The sequence below is a fragment of the Bos indicus genome, chromosome 8 (genome assembly GCF_029378745.1).
Source record: "Bos indicus isolate NIAB-ARS_2022 breed Sahiwal x Tharparkar chromosome 8, NIAB-ARS_B.indTharparkar_mat_pri_1.0, whole genome shotgun sequence".
Taxonomy (NCBI): domain Eukaryota; kingdom Metazoa; phylum Chordata; class Mammalia; order Artiodactyla; family Bovidae; genus Bos; species Bos indicus.
In genome coordinates, this window is record NC_091767.1 from 85,647,237 (window position 1) to 85,666,380 (window position 19,144).

The window sequence follows — 19,144 nt, forward strand, 5'->3', positions numbered from 1 at the left end:
GTTTAGAACTTTTAATATGTTCATTGTCTATTTGGATTTCCTCTTTTATGAATAGCCTGTTAAATTTCTTGCCACTTTCCCATCAGGTTCACTGTCTTTTTATTATTGCCTTATAAATTCCTTGTATATTCTAGATATGAGCTTTTGTTATTTGTAGTGTTGTAAACATCTATTTCTACTCTAAGGCTTGTGTTTGGATGATCATTTTTCACTGTTCTATAGTCCCAGTTTTATAATAAATTAAGCATTTCTAATACAAATTTTTCTGGGCACTGTCATACACCACTGGTCTATGTATCTATGTTTTTGCAAATACCATACTGTTTTAATTTACAGATTGTAGTTTTATAATAAATCCTGAATTTCTGGGACTTCTCTGGCAGTCCAGTGGTTAAGACTTCACCTTCTAGTGCAAGACGTGCCTATTCCATCTCTGGCTGAGCAGCTAAGATCCCACAAGGCTTGTGGCCAAAACACCAAAAACATAAAACAGAAGCAATATTGTAACAAATTCAATAAAGACTTTAAAAATGGTCCACATCAAAAACATCAGAGAACAACATGGAGATTCCTTAACAAACTAGAAATAAAACTACCATATCACCCAGCAATCCCACTATGGGCATATACCCTGAGAAAATCACAATTCAAAAAGACACATGTACCCCAGTGTTTACTGCAACACTTCATACTAGCCAGGACATGGAAGCAACCTAGATGTCCATTGACAGATGAATGGATAAAGAACATGTGATACATATACATATATGCATACATATATATATTATATATATATATAATGGACTATTACTCAGCCATAAAAAGGAACAAATTTTTATGTTTGTACAACTACACCTCAGTTGTAGTGAGGTGGATGAACCCAGAGCTTGTTATACAGTGTGAAGTAAGTCAGAAAGAGAAAAACAAATATAGTATGTTAATGCATATATATGGAATCTAGAAAAACAGTACTGATGAACCTATTTGCAGGGAAGGAATGGACATGCAGACGTAGAGAAGAGATGTGTGACCACATTGCAAATTTCATGAAGAGAATAGAATTTAATCAGGATTATATTTAATCTTGATATTTTATATTAGATCTTTAATCTTGATGGAATCTTGACTGAATTGATGTATTATCAGTAAACTCAAACAGGGGCTCTGTATCAACCTAGATGGGTGGGGTGGGGAGGGAGATGGGAGGGAGGTTCAAAAGGGAGGGGGATATATGTATATCTATGGCTGATTCATGTTGAGGCTTGACAGAAAACAACAAAATTCTGTAAAGCAATTATCCTTCAATTAAAAAATAAATTAATAAAAAAATGAATTAATATCTTTATAATATTGTGTCTTTCAATCTAGTGTTATAGACTATTTAACTTAGGCCTTTTCAAATATCCCTCTTTAAATTTTATAATATTTCTTCCTAGAAGCCTTCTAGCTATTGTTAGATTTGCTTCTAAATATTTGATTCCTTATGCTATTGTAAATGGGGTATGTTTCAAAAGATAATTATTTAATATTCTAATATAATTACTTCATATTATTTAATATTCATATAGAGAGATGCATTTGATTTGAGTATATTGATGTGACATATATTTGTTTCTGTATATTGACATTGCAGTCAACATATTCTGTACATATAATATACTCTGTATATTGATTTTTATATACTGATATGGTAGTCAATCACCTTGCTAAACTATTAATAATTCTAATAATTTATTGAAAAGATCCTCAATTTCATAATGAATTTTATGTTCATAAACATAAATTTTTTTATTTTTTCATTTTTATACTTTTTTGCACTTCATACTTTTCATTTTTATACTTTGTTCATAAATATAAAAATAGAAAAGCTTCAGTATTTTGCCATTATACAGTTATATACATCAGATCAGATCAGTTGCTCAGTCGTGTCCGACTCTTTGCGACCCCATGAATCTCAGCACGCCAGGCCTCCCTGTCCATCACCAACTCCCGGAGTTCACTCAGACTCAGGTCCATCGAGTCAGTGATGCCATCCAGCCATCTCATCCTCTGTCGTCCCCTTCTCCTCCTGCCCCCAAGCCCTTCCAGCATCAGAATCTTTTCCAATGAGTCAACTCTTCGCATGACGTGGCCAAAGTACTGGAGTATATAATTATTATTATATATAATGGTGGCACTACTGGTAAAGAGGGCTTCCCAGGTGGTGCTAGTGGTAAAGAACCTAACTGCCAATGCAGGAGAAGGTACGAGACATGGGTTTGATCCCTGGGTTGGGAAAAGCCCCTGGAGGAGGGCATGGCAACCCACTTCAGTATTCTTGCCTGGAGAATCCCATGGACAGAGGAGCCTGGTGGACTTTGGTCCATAGGGTTGCAGAGTCAGACATGACTGAAGTGACTTAGGATGGAGGATAATAATATTATACAACATATAATGATAATTATATAATATTAAATATTATTATTATATATGACTTTTGTTGCTGGTGCTGATATCTTTGATCAGATAAAGAAAGTTGTTTTCTATTTCTAGATTGGGAAGAAGGGTTTTGCTTTTCTATCATAGAAGGCTGTTGAAATTTTTCAGATGTTCTTATGCTTTTATTGAAATAATATGATTTATATTTTTAATCCATGAAAATCAAGATGGTGGAGTAGAGGGATGTATGCTCATCTTCTCTTGCAAGAACACCGAAATTGCAACTAGCTGCTGAACAACCATCAACAGGATAATGTTGGATCCCACAAAAGAAAGATACCCCATGTCCAAGGGCAAAGAAGTCCCAACAAGATGGTATGAGTGGTGTAATCACATTTAGAATCAAATCTCATAACTGCTAGAGATGCTCAGAGGGTACAAACAAAACCTCATGCTCACCAGGACCCAGGGAAAGGTGCAGTGACCCCCACAAGACACTGAACCAGACCTGCCTTTGAGTGTTTGAGGGTCTCCTGTGGAGGCACAGGTCAGCAATGGCCTGCTGTGGGGACAGGGGTTCTGGGTGCCGCAGACCTGGGAGGCACAGTTGTGTGGCATAAGTCGTCTTGGAGGAGGTTGCCATTAGCCCCACCATAGAGCCACTGAGCCTACAAACTGGAGAACAATTATACCAAAGAAGTTCTTGCTGCTACTGCTAAGTCACTTCAGTCGTGTCCGACTCTGCATGACCCCATAGATGGCAGCCCACCAGGCTCCCCCGTCCCTGGGATTCTCCAGGCAAGAACACTGGAGTGGATTGCCATTTCCTTCTCCAATGCATGCAAGTGAAAAGTGAAAGTGAAGTCGCTCAGTCGTGTCCGACTCTTAGCGATCCCGTGGACTGCAGCCTACCAGGCTCCTCCATCCATGGGATTTTCCAGGCAAGAGTACTGGAGTGGGGTGCCATTGCCTTCTTGCACTGTTGCAAAAGTTCTAGGGCCCAAAACAGAGTTTCCAACCTGGGGATCTGAGAACCCTCTGAGAATTTGACTTTGAAGGGCAGTGGGATTTGATTACAGAACTTCCATAGGACTGGGGAAACAGAGTCTTGGAGGGCCAAACAATACCTTGTGCGCACCAGGACCCAGGAGAAACGAGCAGTGACCCCACAAGAGACTGAGCCAGACTTTTAATATTTTTAATCTGTTACTGTGTTATATTTTTAATGTGTTACTGTGTTATGTTGATTCATTTTCCAGAAGGAAAAGGGGATGACAGAGGATGAGATGGCTGGATTGCCGGGAGCCGGCATATTGCATATTGAGTGCATATTGCATATTGAGTGCAGCACTTTCCACAGCATCATCTTTCAGGATCTGGAATAGCTCAACTGGAATTCTATCACTGCCGGGAGCCAGCGTGAGGAACTCCGCCCATGGCAAAGGTCATGAGGAAGGAGGCTTGGCATACGCAAAGGCGGGATCGAGCCCCAGGAGTCCCTCTGGAAATTCTCGAGCATCTACCCCCAAAACCAGAGTCTGCCTACTTTCTGCTTTGTGCTCTCACCTACACCTCTGACTTTACGGGGGGCTGTCCCCCATTACCTCTCTCTGAAAAAAGTTAACTTACAGCTCCAGTTAATAATTCCTGGGTGTGACAGTGTTTCAACCTACAAACTCCTTTGGAAGTCCTCTAGCCTGCCTGAATAGGTTTTTCCGGCCACATGTGATTGTTCAGAGCCTTCCAACTGTGAGAGGCATGAGATGTTCTAAACTGTCTGAATACAGATTCCTTTGAGCAGTTAAAAGATTGATTAGAAATTGTATTGGTGAAGGGATTTTCACTTGTTGGGACAACGTTTGCTGCTAAGTTTCCATATCCCTTACCTGCTGTGTCCCTGGCAGTGTATTGATTAATATAATTGGTGTAAGTAGTAGCTTTAATTTTTGAAATCTTGTAACCTTGAATTAATTCTTTTTCTTGTTACAGCCCACCACACCTTTGCCCTATAGGAATGCAACTTTAATGCTTTTGGAGGGTGGCGCCTGACTAGTCACCTTTAGAGAAAAATAAGTTTTCTGAAGAAAGGGTCTTAAAATGTTAACAGGCCTCTGGGCCAGAAGATGATGCAAATCACCTAAACTTTTGCATATGATAAGTTTGCAGGAAGAAAGCCTGGCTTACTGCATGACTCTATCCCTTCCCCCATTATCCTCTATGCATAACTTAAGGTATAAAAACTACTTTGGAAAATAAAGTGTGGGCCTTGTTCACAGAAACTTGGTCTCCCCATGTCGTTCTTTCTCTCACCTTCTGGCTGAATTATTCAGCCTCTTTTCTCCCCTGAATTTCCTCACTGAGCTATCCTTATTTCAGCCTCTTTTCTCCACTGAATTTCCTCATTGAGCTATCCTTATTCTATTACTCTTTATATCCTTAATTAACATTTAATTAAGCAGTTGTTTCCTGATCCTCACCGACGCTGTCCCCGCTTCGAATTCCCTGGATCCACCGGGGCTGGACCCCGGTACTGGATGGCATCACCGACTCGATGGACATGAGTTTGAGTGAACTCTGGGAGTTGGTGATGGACAGGGAGGCCTGGTGTGCTGCAATTCATGGGGTCACGAAGAGTCGGACACAACTGAACGACTGGACTGAACTGAACTGAACTGAAAGTGAAATTTTGTGTATCTATTCAGTTCAGTTCAGTCACTCTGTTGTGTCTGACTCTTTGCAACCCCATGGACTGCAGCCTGCCAGGCTTCCCTGTCCAACATCCACTCCCGGAGATAGCTCAAACTCATGTCCGAGTTGGTGATGCCATCCAACTGTCTCATCCTTTGTCGTCCCCTTCTCCTCCTGCCTTCAATCTTTTCCAGCGTCAGGGTCTTATACCAAATTGGTCATGCTGAGTTATTCTTTTTATTCTGTTTAGCAACTTTTTTTAAAGACTTAAAAATTTTTTCAACAATTGCAGGATTTCATGAGAATTCCCACTGTACAGCTAAGAGTATACAAAAGGTCAGATTTGCTATGTGTATGGTGCAGATGTTTTACCACTGGGCAATAGTGATGAAGTATAATGAAAACAGTGTATATAATCTTTGAACTGTTCCAAGGACATGGCAATCAGCACAGCTGAAGCCATGGATGTTCTTGTTAAATTTCAAACTAAAGTTCAAAGAATGCTTCTGTAACTTCAGCCAAAATAGTGGATTGTATACCTTTGTCTTTAACGAACACATGAGCATCATTATCTTAGCCTTACCCTCGATAATCTTTTAATGAGTGGCTAAAATTTAAAGCTGTGTGTTCAGTTAAGACAAAACCTATATTTTTCATAACAGGTATAGAACCAACAAAATACTCATTAATGTCAGAAGTAGAATTCTGTATGTTCACCAGTAAGATTAGACTTCTTCCTTCTAAAATATTCCTTATCAGGTTTAGGTATCAGGTTACACTAACCACATAAAATAATTTGAGGGGTGTCTTAGTCAACTACAGCTGCCAAAACAAAATACATGGATTAGGTGACTAAACAGCAGGCATATATTTCTCATAGTTCTAGAGGCTGGATGTTTTAGATCAAGGTGCCAGTGTGGTTGGCTTCTGGTAAGAATTTTCTTTCTAGCTTGCAGACAGCCAGCTCCTCACTGTGCCCTCATATGGAAGAGGCCACCAATACTATCAGACAAGGGTCTCACTCTTACAATCTCATTTAACTGTTTAGTCGCTAGTCATGTTCAATTCTTTCTGACCCTATGGACTATAGCCTGCCAGGCTCCTCTGTCTATGGGATTGTCCTGGCAAGAATACTGGAGTGGGTTGCCATGCCCTCCTCCAGGGGATCTTTGTGACCCAGGGATTGAACCCTCATCTCTTAATGGTTCCTGCATTGATGAGTGGGTTCTTTACCACTAGCATCAACTGGGAAGCCCATAAGTATACATAAGGATAGATAAAAAGATACAGACATTATAAGAAATTGTCTCACATAAATAGATCATAAATAATTTCCTTAAATAAATAAAAGATTAAAACATATACACACACATATATATATATAAACATAAGGACATATAAAAAGATACAGATATAAGGAATTGGCTCACATGATTATGGAATATAACCAGAAGGAGATATTGATACACAAATAGATAGTGATATAAATTCCTGTTGGTTTTGTTCCTCTGGAGAACCTTAAACCAGATTTTGGTGCTGAGAAGAGACTGGTTCCAAATTGGGAAAGGATTATGTCAAGGCTGTATATTGTTACCCTGCTTATTTAACTTATATGCAGAGTACATTATGCGAAATGCTCGTCTGGATGAAGCACAAGCTGGAATCAAGATTGCCAGGAGAAATATCAATAACCTCAGATATGCAGATGACACCACCCTTATGGCAGAAAGTGAAGAGGAACTAAAGAGCTTCTTGATGAAAGTGAAAGAGGAGAGTGAAAAAACTGGCTTAAAACTCAACATTCAAAAAACTAAGATCATGGCATCCAGACCCATCACTTCATGGCAAATAGATGGGGAAACAATGGAAACAGTGAGAGATTTTATTTTGGGGGGCTCCAAAATCACTGCAGATGGTGACTGCAGCCATGAAATTAAAAGCCAATTGCTCTTTGGAAGGAAAGCTATGACAAACCTAGACAACATATTAAAAAGCAGAGACATTGCCAACAATGGTCTGTATAGTCAAAGCTATAGTTTTTCCAGTAGTCATGTATAGATGTGAGAGTTGGACCATAAAGAAGGCTGAGCACCAAAGAATTGATGCTTTTGAACTGTGGACTTGGAGAAGACTCTTGGGAGGCCCGTGGACTGCAAGGAGATCAAACCAGTCAATTCTAAAGGAAACAAATCCTGGACCTTCATAGTCCGTGGGGTCACAAAGAGTCAGACATGACTGAGTGACTAACACTTCCACTTTCACATGAATGAACCCATAGGACATTATGGTAAGTGAAATAAGCCAGTTACAGAAGACAAATACTACATGATTCCACTTATGGGAAAATTCTAAAGTCAAACTCATAGAAGTAGAGAGTGGAATGCTGGTTGCCAATAACTAGAGGAGAGGAAAAGTGGGGAAACGTCTGTCAACGAGTACAAAGTTTCACTTATGCAAGATGAATAAATTCTGGAGATCTGCTGTACAAAGTTGTGCCAATAGCTAGCCGTATTGCATTGTGTACTTGAAAACTTGTTAAGAGGGTTTATGTTAAGTGTTCTTACAGGAATGGCAGTAAGAGACCATATTTCTGCCAGGGATGGCAGTCCAGTAGTTAGGACTCCCTGCTTCCACTGCTGAGGGCCTCGGTTCAATCCCTGGTCAGAGAACTAAGATCCAGCAAGCAATGTGGGGACAAAAGTGTTTAACAATAAAAAGAAGCACAAGGGAATTTTTTGAGGTAATGGATGTATGTATTACTTTGATTGTGGTGATAGTTTCATGAGTGTATGAGTATCTACAAAGTCATCAAATTGTACATACATTAAATATGTACATCACTTATACATCAATTTCACCTAAATAAAGTTTTTAAAAATAAATAGATAAAGTGAAACATCTCTATTAACTGTTACAGTTCTTAGTTTCCTGACTGGAACCAGACACATATCCAAGGATTCCCCAAAAACAGAATGGGTAAATAAACTACTGTATATTCACATAATGGATGATCACATATATTGAAATACAGTTGAACATATTATTACTACACATAAATGAGACTCACCCACTCAAAGCTGTGATACGAAAGAATCTGTACAGGGTGATTCTACTTATATACTAAAATTAAATCCTCTTGTTTAGGGATGCATACATTCACTGAGTGTAAAAACATTACAAAATGCAAGGTGAGTGGCAGAGTAGCAATTGCCCCCAGCAGAAAGAGAGGGCTTGCTGTTTCTGAGGACGGACACACTTGTGGGGCATCAGTCATGTTTCCGATTTTCACCTGAGAGCAGGTAACAGAGGTACGTACTTTTCTCTATGTGTGTCAGAATTCACGATGTAAAATATTTTATTTTAATTCTAATATAGATGACTTTACAGCCTACATAACCTTGCAGCCTTATTTCCATGAAAACTGTTTCTTTGTTATGTGCTTATGTCAAGCCTCCAGTTCTCTCCCACGGAATATTAAAAGAGTTTTCGATGCATGATACTGGATGCTTGGGGCTGGTGCACTGGGACAACCCAGAGGGATGGTACGGGGAGGGAGGAGGGAGGGGGGTTCAGGATGGGGAACACGTGTATACCTGTGGTGGATTCATGCTGAAGTATGGCAAAACCAGTACAATATTGTAAAGTAATTAACCTCCAATTAAAATAAATAAATTTATAGTAAAAAAAAAAAAAGAGTTTTATTGCAAACGGAAGTGCTACTCTGAAAGCACCAGTGACTTCTGAAGTGGCGGCAGCACATACCCAAGAATTTTAGTACTTACTTCACACTGAGCCACAGCATTAGAAGTTGTATTAAAAAGTGCCAAGGAAGACGAACTTGGGTCTTGTAGCACTAAACCTGGAAGACAACAGCAAGCAGTTTATAAATGAGAAAACTGAAACCAGCATTCATGCCTTTTTCAACCTTAATCTCTTTAAAATTGTTTTCAGACCATATTTTTGGAGATAACCTGATTTATGTGAGTGTGTGCGTGCTAAGTTGCTTCAGTTGTGTCTGACTCTGTGCAACCCTATGAGCTGTAGCCCACAAGGTTTCCCTGTCTGAGGAATTCTCCAGGCAAGAATACTGGAGTGGGTTGCCATGCCCTGGAAACCACGTCTCTTATGTCTCCTGCATTGGCAGGCAGGTTCTTTAAAACTAGTGCCACCTGGGAAGTCCTTGTGTACATATTTAAATCAAAATAGGTTTATATTTATTTTTATATATTAAATATATCTGAGAATTATGCATCTCAAATGAAATAATTTTAGCAAATTTATGCAAACTTATAATGAAATTATATAAATAAATTATGTAAGTTTTCATGAATTAACTCCTGCGTGTCAAGTCATTGCTTTCTTTTCCTTAATAGTATTACATTTAAATAAATTTTGAAACATTTTTAGAAGCCTCAAGGGGATTTCAGCAATATAGTCATGCCAATGATAGATGCTTTTTCTATGTTAGCTTCTCCCCACAGCAGGAATCAATTTCCTAACCTCCTAACCCAGGTACCTAGTACAATTATCTGTTAGTATCCATAGGATATGGCTTCCAGTACCCCTTGCAGATACCAAAGTCCTCCGATGCTCGAGTTCTTTACATGAAGTAATGTAGTATTTGCATGTAATAACCTACCCACATCCTCCTCTATGCTTTAAATCATCTCTAGGTTACTTATAGTACTGAATAAAATGTAAATGCTATGTTAATAGTTGCTGGAAGCTGGCAAATTCAATATAAATTCTATGTAAATAGAATGGTGCACAGCAAAGTCAAGTTTTCCTTTTTGGAACTTTCCATAAATCTTTTGTTTTGTATTTTTTATCTGAGTTTGGGCAAATCCACAGACATGGAACTCACAGATATGGAGGGTCAAATGTATGCATTTCTTAGCTTAAGTTATCTATAAGAAGAACACAGGCAGATATAAAACAAATATTAATTATACTTAAAACTTTTATGATAGTATCAAGGCTTTATTTATTTAGACAAAATAAAATAGCCAACTACAAGTTTATTTTTTCCCTTAAAGGAATTTTAAAGAAATTCCATACATTGTCATTTAGCAATTGTATGAACTTTAAATATACTAAAAAATAAAACCTTATGGTATGAGTATAACTTTATTTAAATACAAGAGAAGAAAAAGTAGGAATTTAGACGTTCTCCAATAAGCATACATTTAACAACTGATATTGCCATGAGTGTGAATTTTCCAGCTCTAAATTGCCAACACAATTTCTTAATAGTCAAGTAAGGAAATGTGTCCAGAAATGTCACATAATACTGCATAAGGATTGTACTGCTCTACAGCATTCAGGGAAAAAATAATGGTAAAAATAAAACTGTGACAAATAAAAATGAAACAATGACAGACTTCATTTTTTTGGGCTTCAAAATCACTGCAGGTGGTGACTGCAGCCATGAAATTAAAAGACGCTTGCTCCTTGGAAGAAAAGTTATAACAAAGCTAGACAGCATATTGAAAAGCAGAGACGTTACTTTGCCAACAAAGGTCTGCCTAGTCAAGGCTATGGTTTTTCCAGTAGTTATGTACGGATGTGAGAGTTGGACTGTGAAGAAAGCTGAGTGCTGAAGAATTGATGCTTTTGAACTGTGGTGTTGAAGAAGACTCTTGAGAGTCCCTGGGACTGCAAGAAGATCCAACCAGTCCATCCTAAAAGAAATCAGTCCTGAATATTCATTAGAAGGACGGATGTTGAAGCTGAAACCAATACTTTGGCCACCTGATACAAAGAACTGATTCATTGGGAAAGACTCTGATGCTGGGAAAGATTGAAGGTGGGAGGAGAAGGGGACGACAGAGGATGAGATGGTTGGATGGCATCACTGACTCAATGGACATGAGTTTGAGTAAACTCTGGGAGTTGATGATGGACAGGGAGGCCTGGTGTGCTGCAGTCCATGGGGTTGCAAAGAGTCGGACACGACTGAGTGACTGAACTGAGAAATAAAACTTCATGTGTAAAGCTTAAAATGTTAACTTGATAAAGTATTGTGATAATATATAGTCTTTGTTTTTAGGTTCCTTCAAAAAAATGTCAAGCTTAGCACTACTCCCACTTATCAAGGTTTTGGGGTCCTGAAGGATCCCATCTACTGGTTCTCTGTAGTGAGCAATACCCTTGCCTTGATTCCTTTGCTGGAGCATCTGCCCTGAGGCCACTACCATCTGAACTTGCTATATCACTTATTCTGTATTCAGTGCATCACTTATTCTACCTCTCTCTTGAATTAGGACCTATCTTGGTTCTTGTCTTTATAAGGATACTCAAGTTCTTTTTAATTGTTTCTTCTACTGTCCATAAAAAGTCAACCCACAAATATTTATTAGACAAATATTTACTTCCAGAGTTTGCCTATCTTGAATTCCTGATTCACCTATTCCTTCCCCTCCAGAATGTTGATCAGCTCTTGCAGGTTCATCTCACTCTGATACAATCCAATGTGAACCAAAAAACTGTGGAATGAAAGGAATGGTGAACTCAGACAGGCGGAAGCTCCACTAACATATTTGCATAAGAAGCAGCTTCTATTGAGAAAATGAAATATCCCTTCAAAGGATTAAAGGTAACACCCACAGTGTATTTTTTTTTAATACATTCTATATAAAATGGAGTATTACTCAGCCATAAAAAAGAATGAAATTGGGTCATTTGTAGTGATGTGGATGAATCCAGAGTCTGTCATACAGAGTGAAGTAAGTCAGAAATAGAAAAGCAAATATATATTCATGCATATATATGGAATCTAGAAAAATGGTACTGATGAATCTAGTTTCAGGGCAGGAATAGAGATGTAGACATAGAGAATAGACTTGATGACACAGTGGGGGAAGAAGAGGATGGGATGAACTAAGAGAGTAGCATTGACATATATACACTTCTATGTATAAAAAAGGTAGCTAGTAGGAAGTCGCTGTATAACACAGGAGCTCAACCTGATGGTCTGTAACAACCTAGAGGGGTGGGGAGTGGGAGGAAGGTTTTAGAGGGAAGCCCCTTATGTATCAGTTCAGTTCAGTTCAGTCGTTCAGTCGTGTCCGACTCTTTGCAACCCCATGAACCGCAGTATGCCAGACCTCCCTGTCCATCACCAACTCCCAGAGTTTACCCAAACTCATGGCCATTGAGTTGGTGATGCCATCTATCATTCATCTCATCCTCTGTTGTCCCCTTCTCCTCCTGCCCTCAATCTTTCCCAGCACCAGGGTCTTTTCAAATGAGTCAGCTCTTCACATCAGGTGGCCAAAATATTGGAGTTTAGCTTCAACATCAGTCCTTCTAATGAACACCCAGGACTGATTTTCTTTAGGATGGACTGGTTGGATCTCCTTACAGTCCAAGGGACTCTCAAGAATCTTCTCCAAGACCACAGATCAAAAGCATCAATTCTTCTGTGCTCACGTAGAGCCAGACATCCTCAATGTGAAGTCAAGTGGGCCTTAGGAAGTATCACTACGAACAAAGCTAGTGGAGGTGATGGAATTCCAGTTGAGCTATTTCAAATCCTAAAAGATGATGCTGTGAAAGTGCTGCACTCAATATGCCACCAAATTTGGAAAACTCAGCAGTGGCCACAGGACTGGAAAAGTTCAGTTTTCATTTCAATCCCAAAGAAAGGCAATGCCAAAGAATGCTCAAACTACCGCACAATTGCACTCATCTCACATGCTAGCAAAGTAATGCTCAAAATTCTCCAAGCCAGGCTTCAGCAACACGTGAACTGTGAACTTCCAGATGTTCAAGCTGGTTTTAGAAAAGGCAGAGGAACCAGAGATACTTATGGCTGATTTACATTGTTGTATGGCAGAAACCAACATAACATTATAATGCAATTATCCTCCAATTAAAAGATTTTTAAAAATGCACCATGGGAAAAAAGTGGAGGAGGATCAGGAGCATCCTGATGCAAATCTGAGGCATCTCCCATGATGATGTCTTCTCAGCTGCACTTCGCCATCTCCCCACTTTGATTCCTACAGCTCTAAACACACAGACATGCGCTGCCTTGACTCTGTTTAATTTGAATAGCAGATTTTCCCATTGCCAGAGTGGCTTTGCCTTATGCTGTGACACATGGGAGCTTCCCAAAACTGGGATGTGACTGGAACAAAATGAAAAAAATTGTATTACAAAAGGTCTTTATAAAAGGTAATTCCACTTAAAATAAAATACTTTGCTTCCACTGTGATAGAAAAATCTCTTAAGTTGTATAAAATAAAACCAAACAAAATGACTCTTTGAACATTTTATCAAACAAGAGTAGACACACACACAAACCTTAACCTTGGCTCCAAGCTGGCTTATGAGAGCTAATCTTCCACTTGCATAGTAAACTGGTTGCCTAGTTAACTGGACTCATGGACATGGAGTGCAATAGGTACTGATTTAGGCAAAAGTTAGCCCCATACCCTTTTAGATCTGAGTGTCTCACCTTTATTCGGGTGTTCAATTTCTAACCACATATCAGACTGGTACTTCTCTCTGGCTTTCATTTTACTAAAAGAGGCAGAGAAAAGGGAAGACACCATTAAATGCAAAGTGCAGGAGACTGACCTATAAGTGGATCTATCTCACTTAACTGGAATGTAGGGCTAATGCAATTAGAGACTTCAGTCAAGCTGAATTTATTACTTATAACATTCCAGATAAAATGTATCTGGATTTATTTCATAGGGAATTGAAATAGTGGAGCAAATAAATGTATATACATATACTATTTTCTGTCTGATTTACATGCCTACTTTTAAGCAAATGTGTGAACTGAGATGCTCTGTGCATAAGATGAAATAATGTGTTTTTTTCTGGAAGATTATACAGATAGCTGTTTACATTGTATCATCCACATACTGAGGAATGTCTTTTTCATTTTTAAATGAAGTATACTGTATAACTGGATCATTTGTAACATATGAAGCTTTTGACTTTAAGTATTTCAACTTTTACATTGAAGCTGATTCAAATGTTAATAACTACAGTTAAATGAATTAGTCTTTAAGCCCTCAGAGGCCCTCAGAGGCTTATATTTCTTCTTGACTCATTAAAATGACTCTTTTTGAGCACACTGATGTAGGAAACTGCTGTCATGTTTATATTTTCACACTGGTTTTGAATTTTCTTGCTTTTTTTCCTTTTACTCTCTGATACTGCTGCTGCTGCTGCTAAGTTGCTTCAGTCGTGTCCGACTCTGTGCGACCCTAGAGACGGCAGCCCACCAGGCTCCCCCATCACTGGGATTCTCCAGGCAAGAACACTGGAGCGGGCTGCCATTTTCTTCTCCAATGCAGGAAAGTGAAAAGTGAAAGTGAAGTCACTCAGTCGTGCCCGACTCTTAGTGATCCCACGGACTACAGCCTACCAGGCTCCTCCATCCATGGGATTTTCCAGGCAAGAGTACTGGAGTGGGGTGCCATTGCCTTCTCCACTCTCTGATACTATACCACCTCAAATACACTGATGTATTTATTAGCTATGCTTACTGTCTATTTGTATGATTATCATATTGTCATACACATTGTTCTTGCCTGGAGAATCCCAGGGACGGGGGAGCCTGGTGGGCTACCATCTATGGAGTCGCAGAGAGTCAGACACGACTGAAGTGACTTAGCAGCAGCAGCAGCATACACATTGTTGGAGTTTAATTTGCTCTATGTTTGTGGTAAGAATAAAACAAACTGCTTTACTGACCAGCAAACAGAATGGAGAGAGGCAGCCTTTAAAAAATACACATATTGCCATGTGCAAGTTACAGCTATAATTAAAAATATATGGAAACTAACCTCAGTAGAAGTTAAAGGTCATTTAATAGTTAAAGGTCCATGGGAAATATGCCTCATTTTGAGTTTACCTCATTCTATTACTATTCAAAAGATTTTTTTCTACGTATACAAGGTATTTCTTACTAGAGGATTTGGGGAACCTGTGAATCAAGGAAATTTTGCAAATAAGGAGAGAACAACAGAAATTTCATTCACAGATGATTTAGTTTTTAGTATTATTGATATCATTTTGTAGAGATACTGGAATCAATTAAAGCCTGTTGAAAGTACATATGTTAAAAGTAACTAATTGGTTTCAAACTTTCATCATTTTTCATAGAAATAAATCTATTCTTTAAAAAAAACCCATACTTTATGTCTTACTACTACTACTACTAAGTCGCCTCAGTCGTGTCCGACTCTGTGCGACCCCATAGACGGCAGCCCACGAGGCTCCCCCGTCCCTGGGATTCTCCAGGCAAGAACACGGAGTGGGGTGCCACTGCCTTCTCCAATGCAGGAAAGTGAAAAGTGAAAGTGAAGTCGCTCAGTCGTGTCCGACCCTTAGCGACCCCGTGGACTGCAGCCTACCAGGCTCCTCCCTCCATGGGATTTTCCAGGCAAGAGTACTGGAGTGGGGTGCCATTGCCTTCTCCGACTTGTCTTAGGAAGAAACTAAACACAACACTTTGCAACCAGATTATAAAACAATCATTTAAAAAATGGTATCAGTTGGTCTCACCAGTTTAGAGTGACTGGCACAGCCTCTGGGAGGATCTTTCTGGAAATTTTCTCTCTGTCCAAAGCTGACTCCAACATAATCATAGCTGACATATCCAGTTTATCACATCGCTCCATTGCCCCTGGCATTTTCTACAAAATCAGGTAAGTAGGTTTGAGTTCCATCTTAAGTTTACAAAATTTTAAATCACCTCTAGAAAAAGTTCGGAGGTGCTGGGGACTATTAGTTTTCTTGAATAGTAAACAGAAAACTGACTGTTAAAATGTATTATTTTTCAATAAATTTGGGGATAGTATTAAAAATTCATGTGAACAGTCTCATTTTTATTCTTATAATTCTGGTAACTGCCTCCCTTTCCAAAAAAAGTAGGACTGATCTCATATGAAAAGGCATATTTCAGGTTGAAATCCAATGAACTGAGATTATTCAGCAAGTTTATTATCATCATTTTAGCTTTCCTTTTTTCCATTTTATGAGCCTTTCTGGGCTGTGATTGACACTCACTCTTGCTCCTAAAACCAAGCTGGAATTTCTTAAAGACTCCTCTTCTTCGGTTTTTTCTAACACCAAGTCCTGAGCCTCTTTTTCATCCTTGATGCTATAATATAGAAAGTAAAAGACAGATAATGGCAAACATGGAAAAAAATTAACCAACCTAATGAGAATAAAGAAAGATACAGGACAGTGAATCTTAGCACAAAGTATTTAAGGAGTCATAACAAATAATTTCTGACCAACAGAAAAGGGTAAAAATCTAGAGATACCTCTAAAATATATGTTATCCTGGATTTTTATAATGCTCATTAAAAAATGTGAAATGGTTGACCAGATTTAGGGCACACTGGACAACAGTAGACTTCTTCCAGGTTCAGATCATGTTGTTGGAGAAACAATTAATTCAAGGCAAAGATAGTTTTCAGTCAGTTCAGTTCAGTCGCTCAGTCGTGTCTGACTCTTTGTGACCCCATGGACTGCAGCATGCCAAGGCTCCCTGTCCATCACCAACTCCCAGAGTTTTCTCAAACTCATGTCGATTGAGTCGGTGATGCCATCCAACCATCTCATCCTCTGTCGTCCCCTTCTCCTCCCACCTTCAATCTTTCCCAGCATCAGGGTCTTTTCAAATGAATCAGTTCTTTGCCAAAGTGACCAAAGTATTGGAGTTTCAGCTTTAGCATCAGTCCTTCCAGTGAATATTCAGGACTGATTTCTTTTAGGATGGACTGGTTTGTTCTCTTTGCAGTCCCACAGACTTTCAAGAGTCTTCAACACCACAGTTCAAAAGCATCAGTTCTTTGGTGCTCAGCTTATAGTTTTACTGACTTAGTTAAGGAAGGTCACTATTTCAAACTGTTTCTTCTTAGAGACTAATTAAAATATTAATGTAATCATTGAAAATCCACACTACGCCCATATGTAAAATAGCTTACTGGTAAGCATAGTGTATGAGTCCCTTGGTGGCTAAGCTGGTAAAGAACCTGCCAGCTAATGCAGGAGACACAAAAAACAGATTTGATCCCTGGGTCAAAAAGATAACTTGGAGAAAGAAATGGCAACCTGCTCCAGTATTCTTGACTGGAAAATTCCAAAGAGTCAGACACGACTGAACATGCACACACACACACAAGCATTACATACAGTCTACACTACTTTATTAATATAACAGCATTAAACCTCCATTCCCAGAGGATCACTCAGTTAATGGGATAGTTAGTCCTATCACTCTCTAGGAAATGCTGAGGCTGGCAAATAAAAAATGCAAGTATAAAAGCAAATGAAAGAAAATTTTGGACATACAAAGAGGTAGGAAGTGTACAACACAGACTTTTCTGAAAGAAGTCTTCCAGGATGTTCTCTAGTGCAAGACAAACACTAAATTCAAGAGAGAGGTAGGGACCAAAAGAAAGCAGGAGTAGCAATACTCATATCAGATAAAATAGACTTTAAAACAAAGGCTGTGAAAAGAGACAAAGAAGGTCACTACATAATGATCAAAGGATCAATCCAAGAAGAAGACATAACAATTATAAATATATATGCACCCAACACGGGAGCACCGCAGTATGTAAGACAAATGCTAACAAGTATGAAAGGAGAAATTAACAATAACACAATAATAGTGGGAGACTTTAATACCCCACTCACACCTATGGATAGATCAACTAAACAGAAAATTAACAAGGAAACACAAACTTTAAACGATACAATAGACCAGTTAGACCTAATTGATATCTATAGGACATTTCATCCCAAAACAATGAATTTCACCTTTTTCTCAAGCGCACATGGAACCTTCTCCAGGATAGATCACATCCTGGGCCATAAAGCTAGCCTTGGTAAATTCAAAAAAATAGAAATCATTCCAAGCATCTTTTCTGACCACAATGCAGTAAGATTAGATCTCAATTACAGGAGAAAAACTATTAAAAATTCCAACATATGGAGGCTGAACAACACCCTGCTGAATAACCAACAAATCACAGAAGAAATCAAAAAAGAAATCAAAATTTGCATAGAAACAAATGAAAATGAAAACACAACAACCCAAAACCTGTGGGACACGGTAAAAGCAGTCCTAAGGGGAAAGTTCATAGCAATACAGGCACACCTCAAGAAACAAGAAAAAAGTCAAATAAATAACCTAACTCTACACCTAAATCAACTAGAAAAGGAAGAAATGAAGAACCCCAGGGTTAGTAGAAGGAAAGAAATCTTAAAAATTAGAGCAGAAATAAATGCAAAAGAAACAAAAGAGACCATAGCAAAAATCAACAAAGCCAAAAGCTGGTTCTTTGAAAGGATAAATAAAATTGATAAACCATTAGCCAGACTCATCAAGAAACAAAGGGAGAAAAATCAAATCAATAAAATTAGAAATGAAAATGGAGAGATCACAACAGACAACACAGGAATACAAAGGATCATAAGAGACTATTATCAACAATTATATGCCAATAAAACGGACAACGAGGAAGAAATGGACAAATTCTTAGAAAAGTACAACTTTCCAAAACTCGACCAGGAAGAAATAGAAAACCTTAACAGACCCATCACAAGCACGGAAATTGAAACTGTAATCAAAAATCTTCCAGCAAACAAAAGCCCAGGTCCAGACGGCTTCACAGCTGAATTCTACCGAAAATTTAGAGAAGAGCTAACACCTATCCTGCTCAAACTCTTCCAGAAAATTGCAGAGGAAGGTAAACTTCCAAACTCATTCTATGAGGCCACCATCACCCTAATACCAAAACCTGACAAAGATCCCACAAAAAAAGAAAACTACAGGCCAATATCACTGATGAATATAGATGCAAAAATCCTAAACAAAATTCTAGCAATCAGAATCCAACAACACATTAAAAAGATCATACAGCATGACCAAGTGGGCTTTATCCCAGGGATGCAAGGATTCTTCAATATCCGCAAATCAATCAATGTAATACACCACATTAACAAATTGAAAAACAAAAACCATATGATTATCTCAATAGATGCAGAGAAAGCCTTTGAC

General features: G+C 38.7%; 1 protein-coding gene across 6 annotated transcripts in view; it reads right to left on the bottom strand.

The window, feature by feature from the left end:
• Positions 1 to 19,144, bottom strand: part of LOC109562578 (serine/threonine-protein kinase MRCK alpha-like) — a 70,638-nt gene that overhangs the window by 46,270 nt on the left and 5,224 nt on the right. For all 6 annotated transcript variants that reach the window (XM_070795166.1, XM_070795165.1, XM_070795164.1 and 3 more), the window contains exons 2-5: positions 16,138 to 16,231; positions 15,634 to 15,764; positions 13,568 to 13,632; positions 8,889 to 8,965 (exon numbers count right to left, since the gene is read on the bottom strand). In XM_070795166.1, coding sequence (XP_070651267.1) covers positions 8,889 to 8,965; positions 13,568 to 13,632; positions 15,634 to 15,764; positions 16,138 to 16,231 — 367 coding nt within the window. The remainder of the gene's footprint in view (positions 1 to 8,888; positions 8,966 to 13,567; positions 13,633 to 15,633; positions 15,765 to 16,137; positions 16,232 to 19,144) is intronic.